The sequence below is a fragment of the Sphaeramia orbicularis genome, chromosome 5, assembly GCF_902148855.1.
Source record: "Sphaeramia orbicularis chromosome 5, fSphaOr1.1, whole genome shotgun sequence".
In the NCBI taxonomy this organism is placed as follows: domain Eukaryota; kingdom Metazoa; phylum Chordata; class Actinopteri; order Kurtiformes; family Apogonidae; genus Sphaeramia; species Sphaeramia orbicularis.
The window spans coordinates 53,429,285-53,444,940 of NC_043961.1; the positions used below are offsets into that span (position 1 = coordinate 53,429,285).

Below are 15,656 nucleotides of genomic sequence, written 5' to 3' on the forward strand. Positions count from 1 at the left end.
TAAATAAAGAGGAAAATGGGAACTGGCAAAAAAGTTGCATTGCATTTGTATGGGTTCAAATTAAAAAAGTCTGGTGAATTGTATAAGAAATGTAATTCTAGATTGTAGTCCTGGTACTTCACAAAAGACAAAAGCAGATCAATCATTCAATTAGTTTCCAACCAAGGGGACCGTTGTGAAAACGTTACAGTCTGCACCAAAGCAGCGGTTGTTTTATATAGAGTTGTCCTCACCTGTGCGACCCTTGTTGACAGGATGTAATATTAACATCTTGTTGAAAGGTGCACAGACAGGCCTCATGTTGCAGTTTTGGCCTCCCCATTACTCACAAAGCGTTTTGAAATGGCCTGTCACTCCCTGTCACTGTTGTGAGTAACAAAAAAAGACATCCTGAACCCGTACCATACCCTGCAGCCAGAGACACAGCACATCAATCTTGCATTGAGGAAATACATGTGAGTGAGAGTGTGTTCCTGTAACTCAGAGACAGTGGAAGAAGCCTGAGGCCAGTATAATATAAGAGGTGCCTCGGGAAAGAGCACACGGAGCCAACGGTCCATGACACCAAAAGGTAATTGTGAGTCAGGAGGTCCCGGCCTCTGAGCTTCCCTTTGGCTTTTAAACACTCCGCCAGGAAACAAAGAGAATGAATTGAGTCATTCTTTTGAAGTTCATACGATAAATGCCTTCCACCTGTACAAAACACCTCACTATAACTACTATAAGAGCCCTGTGGATATGGATCAGTGTTTGGTGATGTTAATAACGCCCCCAAACAAATCCAAGCAAGGAAAACTGCCAAGGACATCAGCATTCGCCTCAAATCCCCCTTGCCCCGCCATCCTCCTCCTCCCCCTGTTCTTTTCATGATGTTTTGTGTGGGATAGGCTCCATCTGGTTTCAGAGTTTCCCTGAGAGGGACTAACCACACTCTGTACCCTGCTGTGGAAAATATAGACGTTTCTATCCAGCAGAGTTCGCATGTCGTTAGCCCCTTTAATGTTACAGGATCTGCTGAAAAGTGTTTTCTTTCTCATATAGTGAGACACAGTGGAACCGGCTTTCACAAAATTTTGTTCACGTCATTATACAGACGAGGCCTTCAGTTATTTATGCAGTCTGTGATGGAGCATGGACCGAAGCCTTGAATGACTGGATCTACCGGCAGCGCTATTATGAATGAGAATCACTTGAAAAATTACATGATTATTCAAATTTCAGGAACCAAAATAATGGATCAGTTCTGCTGCTTTACTAGGTCTGACTCAGAGGTGGCAAAATAATCAGTGTCTAGATCCAGCGTGAGTGTCTCTGGTTTGGGCATTAATTTTTCAAAATTCAGATTTTTTTCTACTCTAAATGAGATGCTTAAGATTGATTAGTATGTATGAATTAAGGAGCAATGACAAAAACAAAATCTTCAGGGTGTATTGATTTTTGTTTTGTCTGACCTTGCCCTTTAACCCCAGATGAGTTTTGACAAATAGGATCTTTGAAAACATTACTCCATGTTAACAAATTGACTATTACTACTGTTGAGAATCTGACCTTTGACATAATGTGCATATAATCATCTGTCATCATCTGTTTATCCAAAATTGTGGAGACTAGACAGTTAACAGACAGCACACTGGAAATAAAAATCAAAATCTTACCAAGTATATTTTTCTCATTTCTAGTCAAAATATCTCATCTCACTTAAAATAAGATATGATCACCTAAAGAGTAACTTTTCAGTGAGATGTAAGAACTTATTTTTAGACAATAGGCTAGATCTTGAAAATCTTATTTCAAGAAATCCTGCCAAGATAATTTTCAATTGTTCCATTGGCAGATTTTTTTGCTAGAATTAACACACAAAATCTTGAATTAAGCACAAAAAATCTGCCAATGGAACAAGTGAAAATTATCCTGGTGGGATTTCTTGAAATAAGATTTTCAAGATCTATTGCCTAAAAATAAGTTCTTACATCTCACTGAAAAGTTACTCTTTAGGTGATCATATCTTTTTTTTAAGTGGGATGAGACATTTTGACAAGAAATGAGAAAAACACACTTTGGTAAGATTTAGATCTTTTTGCAGTGCACTAAAAACATAGGTTGCATGTGAATAGTCTTTTTTGCTTTGGAAGGCTCCCCACTGAGTGAAATGACCTTAAAGTACCCGAGGGTCAGCGATCATGAGAGTCATCTGAAAGGAGCCTCAATGCTTCCCGTTTAGCATAAACCATCCTTTACTGAAGGAGAGCGTAAAATGCTGTCCCACAATTCACTGCAATGGCAACGTGGGTTGACCCATCTGTTCATTGAACCAAAAGTAAATAACTAAATAAAAACCTTGGCAGACAGGATACATATTTTCCATCTTGTGCCACACCTGTCTACAATACTGACATACACCTTCATAAAACTAAACTGACATGAAATTTTAAAATAAATATATAAATAAATAAAATAAAATAAAAACTAAACTGGACACTGTTTCTTCACCAAGTAGAGAAATGCAGTCAAATCAAGCTAGAAGTGTATTTGTGAGTTAAAATGTTACTGTTTTTAATCCAATCACCGGCAAACTTAATAACATACACAGTTTTAATTAGGCCTATTTCTATTCCAACCTTGGTAATGCAGTCACATTTTTACTGCCCTGTCTATGTTTACATCGTAAATTAAATCCAAGGTGCGTGTTTTTGTAGTCCATCTTCAGGATATTATAATTTCATCACGATCCATTAACATCCATCTGGTATAAGTGCGGTCAGATTCTCTCAGCGCTGCAGTGTCTTTACCTACGTTATTAATTCTCCTCAACAGCTCTCCTTAATTTCATGACATTTTCCATCAAGGTTAAGGATAAGTGGCGAAGAAACGTAGATATATTTCACAACTGCTGATGATGAAATTATGTAGGATGTGATTCAGGTACAAATCATAGTTATAGATGATGTAATGAATGGAAACAGTGAACAAGCAGGATTCACATGTGCCCAGAGGAGGTTTGTGGGGAGTCTGTATTGTGCTGGAGTGGGTCATTTGTCAACATTAGGGAACATTATTTGTTAACAACTGTTACGGGTGCCCATGACACCCATGATAACAGCATGTACACCAATTTCTATGACTTGAGTGGAAGGAGAGCACTAAAGCAGTGGTTCCCAACCTTTTTTGGCTTGTCACCCCATTTTTACATCACAAATTTCTGGTGACCCCAGACATTTAAAACAGACAGAGCCTTTTTTTTTTGTGCCAAAATTAGTTTGTTTTTGATCATGTAATAGTTTGCCATACTATGTTGCAAATAAACATTAATTTTAGATGACATTTAGATTATATAATGTATGTTATTATGGACGGAGGCAGAAAAGCCAGGAGTAGATTACTGCACAAAGTGAGAATTTTATTTTCCTTGGTCAGGATATGTACAGTCAGTCCAGCTTGGAGTTACAAGGCTGACAATTAATACTAAACAGACAATAACTCAAAGTATGAATTATGAAAGAGCTGCAGCATCTTAACCGGTCACAATGAACATTTGAAAGATAAACAGTACCACAGTACTTCAGTTTCAGTTTCACAGTTTGTCATGTCTTTTATGTATTGTGATTGTCTCTCTCAACTCACCAAATATTATTATTATTATTATTTTTTAATCAATTACGAGAAATTTCAGGGGACCCCATTTGAATTCCAGGCGACCCCAAGGTTGTAAAACACTGCACTAAAGAATAAAGCTCTTTACAGTGGTAACTACAAGCACTCGGAGAGCGCAGACCTCCGCCAAGGCTGATCAGTGGCCCCCCCCGTGGGCCCCCCCACCCCCGATCACCACCAAAATGTAATCATTTCTTCCTTATCCCATTTCCAACAAACCCTGAAAATTTCATCCAAATCTGTCCATAACTTTTTGAGTTATGTTGCACACTAACGGACAGACAAACAGACAGACAAACAAACAAACAAACAAACAAACAAACAAACAAACAAACAAACAAACAAACCCTGGCAAAAACATAACCTCCTTGGCGGAGGTAACCATGTGAAGGATTACCGTCAATTTACAAATGAAGGTTCACTGACATCAGACTCCAACACAAACTTCATGCGAGAACATGAGAAAGTTACATATTAAACCTTGGTTCCTTAGATTTATGGACACATATTCACATTATGTCATTTCACTGAAATGAAGAAGCTGAGAACAGTGTTAAATGTTAATAAGTCAAGATTCCCAGCCCCGGTCTGAGTGAAGGAGGGGGATTTCTGAGTCAGAGCGCACCGGATACAACTGGCCCTTCCCATGAATCCTAACATCTTTCTCAAGCTCCTAATGAAGAACAGAGAGGACTCTTGGATGAAGGGGAAGATAGGGGAATATATTTAAATGCCACTCCCCCTCAAGGTCTTGGGATTAAGAACCGGAATGACTCAGGCCCCCACGCCCACACACATATATTCTCATGCAATCATACAATGTGAAGAATGTGGCACCGCTCTGCACTCTCCATTATTTCTGACTGCGTGTAGTCCTGTGTCGTGTTGCACAATGTCCTGAGATTGATGGCGGTATGCGCTCCTGATGAGTTTCTAGCACCAGTCCCTGGAAAATCCCCGAGTTTCCACACTGACTACCGCTCTGGCGTACTTTCATGAAACGCATTCCGACCTAAAAACAACAGTGGCCCTGACACCATCTTTCCTCAGGAACATGCAAAACAGAAATCAGACTTGCAGATGCTTTATCCAGTGGTTATTAGTATTATAAAAAATACAATACAACCTTTCAACACAGTCTAGAGAGTCTACTAACCTACAGAAAAGGCCTGACTCAGAGCTCTGCATCACGTTTAGATCAGGGTTATCAGTTATAAAAATACACTCATACATACACTTTGTTGATTATCCAAGTTTCTTCGTAATTACAGTCAAGTGAATCTGGCAAGTACTACAGTTGCTAGCAGCTACATGAATATGCCAAGACACAAACATCGTGTCCAGATCTGCTCTTTTCATCTGTATGAATAATGCTTATGGGGGTTCCCTGCTGTGATTTTTATAGTAGGATACTGGCTCTTTCCTGCCAAGAGGATGTAATGACAAACACTTTGCACCAAACCTTGCAGCCTGATACGTGTTTATTCAGGAAAAGTGTCCAACTCCAAACTGGTTCAGATATTTCAGTAACACAAAAAAAAAAAGCTCTTAAATATCCGCAAGACATGTGAAAGCAAAATCTGAAAAACGAGAAAAATCAGCAAAAATGTATCAAACGCTTTTGGATCAACGCTCTACTGGGATTTACATAGTATAAACAGCGAGACATTGCATCAAATATGCCGCATATAATACAGGCAGAGTGGTGAAAACCTGTGAAATCTGTGCAGCATTTCAGTGTTAAAATATCTAAAAATAACGAGAGAAGTGTTAGAATCTAAGTAGAGAAGTCAACAAAATATCAAATGTTCCCAACCACGTTCAAATCCAGAGAGTATCTGGTGTTGTACATGTTCACCAGCGTTAATGTTTAATGTTATCTGTGGCCTTTTCATTACAATCAATATACTGTATATACATCACCAAATAAATGTGAATAAAAGCAAATTTCACAGGCAGTGGTGGTGAAAACAAGTCCCATAATCCCACATTACTTCACAATAGTCCTCTACTAGGATTATATAATAAGGATAAACAACAATTACACAAATTAAATGTAATGGAAATGACAATTAAATCACAATATGGCCAAGTGCAACATACAAATTTAAGATAAAATTTCAAATTATTGTGTCAAAACTTTAATGTCAAAATAATCCTTACACCTCAAAAGTAAAAGTCAAAGAAACTGTGACACCTGTGTACAAAGTGATTGGGTAATTACATAGTAGAACCCTTTAATTTTTTATTTTTATTATTATTTTGTGGCGTCTTATACATCTGCTATATGTCTCAGTGTTTGTCTTACTTTTTGTATGTTTGAAAGACTTCATAAAATACACTGATAAAAACAAAAAGAAAAAAAAAAACTGTGACAGGAATTTGTAGCAGCCACTGTCCGCTCCATCAGCTGATAATTATCATTAAACATAACGTGCTGCACACTTTTAATCCCCCTCGCCACAATATAGTGTAAGATTCTGTCGAAAGTTACTGCCCTATAATTTAGATTACATTGTCTTTGTGTAAAATGTATTACATATATATTTATATTTGAAAGTACTCGGATATTATAACTGCACAAGGCTGTTTCAAGCCAACATGTCACCCCAACAAAGGGGTCATGTCTCCAACTGATGCCATTTGACCTTGGAAAAGTAGGTCAAGGTCACCTATTTTGAGTAGGCTTCTGCTCCATGCCAAGGTGCATCCACAGTATAAATTTGATGCCAATATTTCCAATGCATTCTTCAGATAATGCGATTACGTCGTTGAATGGACAGACAGACGGACAGACGACAAAACGATTACGATACCCCTTCGGCCAGACGTTGGCAGAGGCGTAATGAAAATAATTTGGTCAAATTCTGAGTATATGGGAGACGGCGGCATGTCAACACACAAAGTTTTCTATTATTTTGATTGGAAATCTAAACACATAATGACTTGGTCCCAGTCAAATGGAATTCAATCCATTATCCTAATCCGAATCCCATCAGCCATAGCCTCTCCTCCTGATCCACAGTGAATCAACTCCCCAGCATCTCCTCTGCACACCTGTCCCTCATGGCTTGCTGCTATGGCAACACGTTAATTTAATTTTTTATTTTTTTTTCCCCAGACAGCATGCGACCAGATTTTCAGTTTCCATCCTCCCTTTCATTTTATGCGAATCCATTACTGCAACAAAGCAAGCCACAGTTGTGCAGTGACACGCTCAGATAATCCCCCCCCCCCCCCAACACACACGTGACAAAAACATGCCAGAGAATACACACTTCAATCTGAAGATGCACACAAAAACAACAATATGCGCGCACCATCTACAGGGCACGTGGGGTTTAGAGCCATGTACAAATACACAGTCACCACTCGCAGACATGTTCAATCCATACAACAAAATATTCTGCGAAACGCCTTATCGGGACGTCTGTGAAAACAAGATAATGCATCTCAAGGGGTTTTATCCTGGCAACAAACTGGACTTAATTTTACTTAATCAGCTTTCATTGCTGCCATATTCAAAACCATTCACACACAACTACACACAAAAAGGAAAAAGAAACAGCAGCTGACTTTCAATTACACAATAAGTGGTTTAGATAGACACTTGCACGGCACAGTGCATTTCCCAGCTTCTAATCCACAAAGTAGCTCAGTTCTTCCAGACACAACCTGACACACTGTATTTAACATGACTGGTCTGACGCCTTTGAAGACTCAATGGGTTTGTGGTGCAGGTCCTGACGTGTCACATTAACGGCACAAGAGGAAGCTATTAAAAAGTCTAGTGTAAAAATTCAGGTAAGGTTCTCAGGTAGTCTCACAGTGAAAGTACCAACACACTTCTACTGTTTTTTCAACAGCTGGCTGAATCCATGGGTCTACATAACGGTTTAAAATAGCTGTGAGTAATAATTGAAGTATGAGGCAGCTGCAGCACTTTGGTTCTCAGATATTGGTTCAGGTTTCTCCTCAAAAAAAATGAATACAAACCTCCTATGGAATGTTAAGTGTCATCACCTACTCATAAATAACAAAAGCTTTATAGACTGTTTACATTTAACACGTACGGGTCCACTCTGTAACCAATGTGGACAGAATTTTAAAAACTTACCTCGAAAAATTATATAACTGATGAAAATGCATGCGAGTGCAAGAATCTAACTTAATTTTTTGGTGCCTCAGCGTTTTCAGCGATCACCAATTTTGGAAGTTTTAGAGTATTTAGACCTGATGAGCTGTTTTCCTTATGCACTTGTCTGAAGGGCATACAAAAACAGGAATGAATATGAAAACTAACCAGCATCCTTTTCTGTTGGTCACTTCCATATTCGCTTCAAATATGCTGAATAACTATCAAAACAAAGTCCTGTTAATATGGAACCGGTGCAAACTGGAAATTAGTAATAATTGTGGCGATCTATTCTGCAATTCTACCATGCATTTATTCAGCCTATTTTGAGAATTATGAATAAATGGAAGTTTTAATGTTAGTGTTTTAAGGTACAAATTCAGGTGGCTCATGTCGCAATATATCATGAATATTCACTATCAAGCGAAAGTGAACATCAACATAAAAAGTGCATTTGCACACATTAATTATCAAATGGGCTAATTTTTTAGCTAAAGATCTGTATTTTATGGGACCATTATCCTTTTTAAAAATACCACATACACAGTATAGAAGAAGTTCCAAACCTTCTGCTAGGCTGCATTAAATTAACAAAAAGACATGCAAAAGACTATCTATCACTTTGAGAAATTAAAATTCTGAATGATGACGTTTGTGAATTCATACACTGGTCACATTTAAAAAAGACTATCTGTGAACTGCTACAGAGAAATTACTCTTTATTTGTCATTTACCTATATCAGTATAGACCACCACAAGTTGTAAATAACACTGTTAGTATTAAATACATTAAATAAAACATTGTGATTATATCTAGCTTGTCGTTTTAAAAAATAAGTCAACATTTTGAGTGATGCATACAATGGTAAAGAGTCGTCCATGTGTTACTAGGGCAGCCTGTCCACATGTTACCACATTCTCATGTCAATGAAACAGAGACTTTACAAAATTTTACTCCAAAATTTATTTTCAGCATAGTTGAACATAATATCTAAAAGGTTTTTTCCTACTTGATATCGATTTCTGTCGAGAACCGTATGTTTTGAATGTTTGTGTAAGCTTAAAAAACTTATGTCTGTTTCAAGTTCACGTATTAGCAGAGCAGTAATTTGACATTTTTTTACATTAAAATTTTATCTCCCCAAATTTTGTTATACATAATGTTAAAGTGCTTGTAAATGCCTACTCAAATATGAATAATACATGCATATAAGTTACTCTGCTTACATGACAGAGACTGTTGAACACCAAATGTGTCCATGTGTTACAGCTTGATCGAACCCAGAAGGAGAAAACTTACATTCTTCAGAAAAGCAACATCTGAAACAATGACATAGAAAAGACGTAAGACAGGTTACAGTATGGAATATTTCTCTGTCTTTGAACATGAAAAAAATAGGACCAATGTCCCTTTATCTCACCAGAATGTTCTATCAAGAATCAGTAACAAGTTGAATTTGCGAGGTTGTCAGGTTCTGCCACTGTTAATTCAGTTCAATTCAACTTTATTTATAGAGCACACTTCATGCACAGGGCAGACTCAATGTGCTTCACAACAGGTATATAATATAAAAACATAAAAAAAAAAAAAAAAAAAAAAAATCTATTAAAACTATGTTAGAGTCCTGTGGTCTTGATGCATGAGATCAATCTCCCTAATAGAAGTGGGTGGTACTTTCACTGGAGGAGAACTCATCTAATTTAATGAAAGTTCATATATGACTTCCTATCAGTGCTCAATAGTAATTATATTGACATCTCTAACCATTTACATTATAAGTCATCAAAATATGGCCCATTATAAATACAGGCAAATTTTTAATATTTAAAAAATCAAAATTTCTCAAAACTATGAACAAACTTTTTAGACATTGTCCCAAGGAAGCTACACATAAAATTTGAAATGATTCCGACCAGTAGTTTTGTAGAAGAGGATTTTTGAAGAAATTGCTAACGAAAATAACGCCGAATACAGCGCTTTGACAATAGCTCAACAAGACTGCATGTATGCTGTGCTAACGTGTCACATGAAAAAAGAGACAACAGGGTTAGTGTCAAATCACTGATATCCACAGTTTATGCTACTCCTGAGTAAATAGGGTTTGATAAACTATTTTCTAAGTATTGCAAAACTGTAGATTAAATAATAGGGAAAAAATGCTATGTTTTTAGTCAAGCAATAAAAACAAGAAGGTCCTAAGCCCTCCAAAATCCTAAGGAAACTGCCTTACAGGACTTTATCTTGTACATATTTTGCACCTTATATTTTATCCATAATTACCTGTTTGCACTGAAAAAGGAGAAGCTCTCCCATCTCATTGTACATTCAGTATAATGACAATAAAGGGCATCTGTTCTTCTATTCTATTCTGAAAACCCAGACCTACTCTCTTAGTGGGTGAATTTCATTACAGCCCTGTGGAAAAAAAAAGCTTTAAAATTTGGTTTCACAGTCCATTTTTTCCATCAGGATAAGGAAAAACTCACTGTAGGATTAATTAATCTTATTGGTCCAAAGTTATGCATTTTATTTCACTGACTTTGAAATTTTACCTTGAATTTAATGAAGACATTGTTGCTTAAGTTGAGTTTCCATCTCAAATAAAAATTCAATACCCTTTTTATTTCATGACTTTTCCAGGTTTTCCACATCCTTAGAACCCTGAATAAACACTCAAGTGTCTTTTTCTCAACACCCAAACCAAATAAAACATGAAAAAACTAAACTTCCATCACTGTAACGTTTTTCTGTTTTTATCATAAGAGTAAAACTGCAGTTCACATCTCTTCACTATTGTTTAACTCAATATTTTTATGAATTATGACTTCAGGGCATGACGGTTGCATCATCCATGAACATCTGTTTGACTTTTTTTCTTACCAGTGTCTCTTTAGATTCTGAAAACCTTAAACCAGCATCTTTATTTGGTAAAAATTATGATAATAATGGTCAAATATTAGGAGAAAATTGTTGTGAAAAGTTTTAGTTTAAAATGTAAATTCATCTCAACATTGCCAGGATGTGTCCATTATATCAGTGTTTCTGTCTGAGCTGAAGCGTCCACTCACCTGGAGCGAGTAAAGGCTGGGCGCTGACGGCGGTGACACTTCGGCTCATGTTTATAGCTCGTACTTCTGTGACTGGTGTGACGTCTCCCTTCTTCACCCCATCTGACAGACTGTCAGAGGAGCTGGCCTTGCCTCCTGTGGACCCCTGGGTGCCCTGGCTGGGGTTCTTGATCAGTGAGGCGGGCTGGATGGGCACAGGGCTCTGCTTCAGACTGAGAGCCTGGAGGGTCTGAGTCTGAGAGGAGGACGTGGTCGCCCCCTGCTGGCCGCGGATGGCCAGATTCTGGACCTGATTCTTGAGGTAGGTTTAAATAGAGAGAACACAATTTTAAAAAGTCAGCTTTATTCATATCATACTGTAAGCACATAATTACCTCCGCCAAGGAGGTTATGTTTTTGCCAGGGTTTGTTTGTTTGTTTGTCTGTTTGTTTGTTTGTCTGTCTGTTAGTGTGCAGCATAACTCAAAAAGTTATGGACAGATTTTGATGAAATTTTCAGGGTTTGTTGGAAATGGGATAAGGAAGAAATGATTAAATTTTGGTGGTGATTGGGGGTGGGGGGGCCCACGGGGGGGCCCATTTCCAACAAACCCTGAAAATTTCATCAAAATCTGTCCATAACTTTTTGAGTTATGTTGCACACTAACAGACAGACAAACAAACAAACCCTGGCAAAAACATAACCTCCTTGGCGTGGGGGGGGCCACTGATCAGCCTTGGCGGAGGTCTGCGCTCTCCGAGTGCTTCTAGTTCTTTTTATTACATGATGTCTACAGAAAATTAATAATGAATACTCAGATAATTATATTTATTGCAACTAATATTAAGTCAAATATATAAATTTATTGTTAGTTATCTATGTAGCATTTTTAAGAGAGTTATCAGGAAAAAAAATTCTGAAGAAATCCTTTTCTTAAGCATTGAAGGTACAGCAAATAGTAAAAGTATGTAGTATATATGGTCTGGTGCAGAGGTAGGATTCATGTAGGAATACGATTATTAGTGAGTTAAGTTAAAATGCCTGTTGACAACTGAGATGTGAAAGACAAAGACTAAAACAATATTCTGTAAAGTGGTGGTCTACAGCTTTGTAACAGGAATAGGTATTTTAGACTGTAGAGTTTGGGTTGCATTGCCAAATTAAAATTATTAGACATACTATGGAAAAGTTTGTGGTGCTTAAGAAACTCCAAGACATTTCAATTACTTTGAAGCCCTAGAAGCTATGAAATTGAATAAAAACATTTTAAGATCTATTACAGATATCATACATTTTTAAAAACAAAGCAGAAACCATTATATTTCTATAAAAGTATTTCACAATTCAAATCAGCACCTATCAGAGGGATTTAGATGAGAATATTTGACTTTGCAGACTAATTAAAATGAGATGTTCCAGTGAAGCTACCTGTGAGGAGGCCTGGGTGGCGCTCTCAGACTGGACGGCCGTCACTGTGGCTGTTGGAGTGAAGATGAGCTGTGGGGATAGAGGCACAGCTCGGCCCAGGCTCCTGGCCACCTGCACCAGGTTACTCTGCTGGGCCTGAAAACGATGACATCAACACACACATTCACTCACATCCGCAATTATACACTTGCTTCATTTGTTTTTGACAGAATGTATGAGAGCTTTGCTGGCAGTCTTACCTTGGATAGTACAGACAAAACATTTTTAATCAACATTTATCTCATAAAAAACTAAACACACCAATTACTCATCATTACTCAGCAGCCACTCACTCCAAACCATTTTAAGAGATGGAGCAGACATATACCTTCAGTTTACATTTCTACATTTGTTATTGTTTGTCTTTAACCCTTAGGGGTCCACAGTCACAGCTCCATGACTGAATCACACGACATTTTCAACATGTCGTAGCATCGGAAGTTGGTCATGTAGACCACTGGGGATAATTGCATTCTAAGTGCAGACTTCAAACACTCTCCCACTTTTTATTTGATGTTGATAGAGCAAATACAGCTGGAGATGTGACAGTTTGAAACCGGAGCAAACAAACGATAGTGTTATTATAGCAATATAAAGTAAGAGCTATATTTCTGACCATATCTTCATCATTTTTTGTCCTTTTTCAAAATGGAAAAAACTGACCAAATCTGCAGATTATAATCCACACACTGCATTAGCATAGCAGGTAAGGGTGAGAATGACCCCCACCTGACCTGGATGCGGAAACTGGGAGGAATGGGGGTGTGAGTGAGAAAACGCCTATGTAAAGATATCCTTTTATGTTAAATATTTTAGTATAGTTTTAATTTATTACAATTTTGATTTTATATACCTAATATTTAGAACCAATATTCACTTTTAAAGTCTTTGAAAAGGTTCATTACGCATCTTTGTGTTATTTATGCAATAAATTATATACATTTTTCAAATCTGATTTTATATTTTTTGTGTGTTTTTTGGCCTTTTGTGTTGATATAGTAGGTTAAAGTGAAAAAATAATAGACAGAAGAGATAGATTAAGTTGTACTGAAAAAAAAAAAGATACCAAACATGGGTATAACAAACATTTCTTTATATAGTATATAAAGGCAAAATCAAAAGTACTCAAAAACAGCCAAAATAGGCTCAGACCCCTTAGGGTTAAAGACTCACTTTTCAACTTAAAAGTGTAATGTGCCAGATACAGTGGTATCTAGCAGTGATTTTACTGAATATGCTTCGACTCACTCTCCCCTTCTAAGTGGGTAGGACACAGATGGAAGCAAACCCCCCCAAAAATACTCAGTTTGTCCAATGAGAATCTACTAAAAAAGGCCTCTGTAAAGGGTCAGTCTGACAAAAACACCATTGTATTGGTAATAAGCTAATTACAGAGTTTTGCAGAGAGCCAAAGTTGGTTGTTGCTGGTGTGTCCAATATGAGATAGTCAACGATGAGAGAAAAAAAAAAAAGATTTTTCAGTCACACATATCGTTAGCCTGATAGCAAAATACCAGATTTTTGGCCTAATTGTTATATCTGCATAAAATGAAGTAGCAGTGTCAGAAAAGTTAAGTTACACATATCACAATTTGGCCAAAAATATGACTAAGGCAATTGTGCTGTGAGGCTAATGATAGGATGTTTGCAAGATCAAAATAAAATTTTTCAAGTCAAGAAAGTTTTTGGTAAAAATTGATAATAACACCCCTGCAAAGTCAGAGCGCCTAGGAATGTCGCAGCACTTAGTCTGTAAACTTTCCCTCAGGTCTGTGTGCCTCATTGTGATGTAGGGGTGAACTCAGGGTAACGCGGAATACATCAGCCACCCCTGAGGCCAAAAGGTGCACGTGAAGCCCTTGGGCCAATCACCCATAGGCGGATCCAACTTACTGCAATTATGAAAACCTCAACAAAAAAGTCTCAGCCTGTTACGGTAGAGACACTTCGCTGAGCCCCTATGCTCCTGGATGGGCTAAGAGGATTGAGTCAAAGATAATAACTGCAGGGTTGTGTGATTGGTGATTCAGTGGACTACATCTGTTGTTGCAGGTGACTGTCACCAACACCAAAACAACCGTTACTTGGAATGAGGTAAACAAAAAAAAACAAACAAACAAAAAGAAGCTACAGACAAAGAAAGTTACAAAGACATCAGTTTTGTGACTTTCAGGAGTGTAATAATTCTTTTTTTAGTATTTCACAGTGTGATAGTTCTTACAGTTGTACCAGAATGTGTGATTTTCTTGAAAAGCCTGAAGGGACAGAATTTTACCTCTCAATACAATTACCGCAAATGTAACTGTTAATATCACTTCTGCAAAAATTCACTCACACGTAATCTTTAATAACTTTTTCCCTCTTAAAACACTACTTTACTTTGTGACTTTTCCTTTAAAATAAAACCTTCTGTTATTTTCGTTATAACATGACTTTGGGTGTAAGAAAATTATCAAAAAAAAACATCTTCAGACATATACCACTAATGATAATGAGATAAAAATGGGAACTGGGAAAAGAATGGAGGAAAAAAGGGATCTTAAAGATATTAACTGGGACAATACCTTGCAGATGGATGATGTCAATATGTGTTGCAACTCTCTGACTGTAAGTAAGTTAGTTGAGAAATATACAATACAAATGAAACACCAAGGCAGACACGTCTACCTTGGTTAAATAATGAAATCTTTTCACTTATGAAAAAAAGAGACATGGCTCTGAAAAAAGCACTGTCAAGTGAAATATCAATAGAGTTTTTACAATAAAGTCTTAGAAATAAATTGATAGGGGATTTAAGAAAGGCGAAGGCTTCGTATTACTGCCAACTCAGAAGAAGCCAAAGGTAACTCAGCCTCCCTTTGGAAACATCTAAATAAATTGACAAACAAAGAACGAAAGCATAATAAGATAAGAGAACTGAAAATCAAAGGAGAATCCACTACAGACAGTACACTTATTGCATCTGAGTTTAACAATTTCTTCTTAGTCGGTGGAGGAACTTGCTCAAAATTTCAATCCAACTGCTGTAAATATTGAAGCAATAAAAGACCTGCCGGATTCATTTCACATCAGAGAGGCTGATGAGGAAAAAATTAGTAATTTATTAGGGAATCTGTTAAACTCAAAGGCCAAAGATCTGTTTAACTTAGACACAGCCTTCATCAAGGAATATAGTTCCTCTATCATAAAATCATGGACTCACTTAAGCCGCATTTCCACTACATGGTACCAGCTCGACTCGACTCGGGTACCAGGTAGTATTCTTGGAGACTGTTTCTATTGCAGGATACTATAGACTTTAGAGTACCTGGTCATCATAGCCACGCTGCGTAACGTCCATGATGTCTGCTCAGA

At 37.3% G+C, this 15,656-nt stretch overlaps 1 protein-coding gene across 2 annotated transcripts in view; it reads right to left on the reverse strand.

Moving 5' to 3' along the window:
• Positions 1 to 15,656, reverse strand: part of phc2b (polyhomeotic homolog 2b (Drosophila)) — a 65,836-nt gene that overhangs the window by 26,257 nt on the left and 23,923 nt on the right. For both annotated transcript variants that reach the window (XM_030133684.1, XM_030133683.1), the window contains 2 exons: positions 12,264 to 12,398; positions 10,856 to 11,150 (listed from right to left, as the gene is read on the reverse strand). In XM_030133684.1, the coding sequence (XP_029989544.1) occupies positions 10,856 to 11,150; positions 12,264 to 12,398 (430 nt within the window). The remainder of the gene's footprint in view (positions 1 to 10,855; positions 11,151 to 12,263; positions 12,399 to 15,656) is intronic.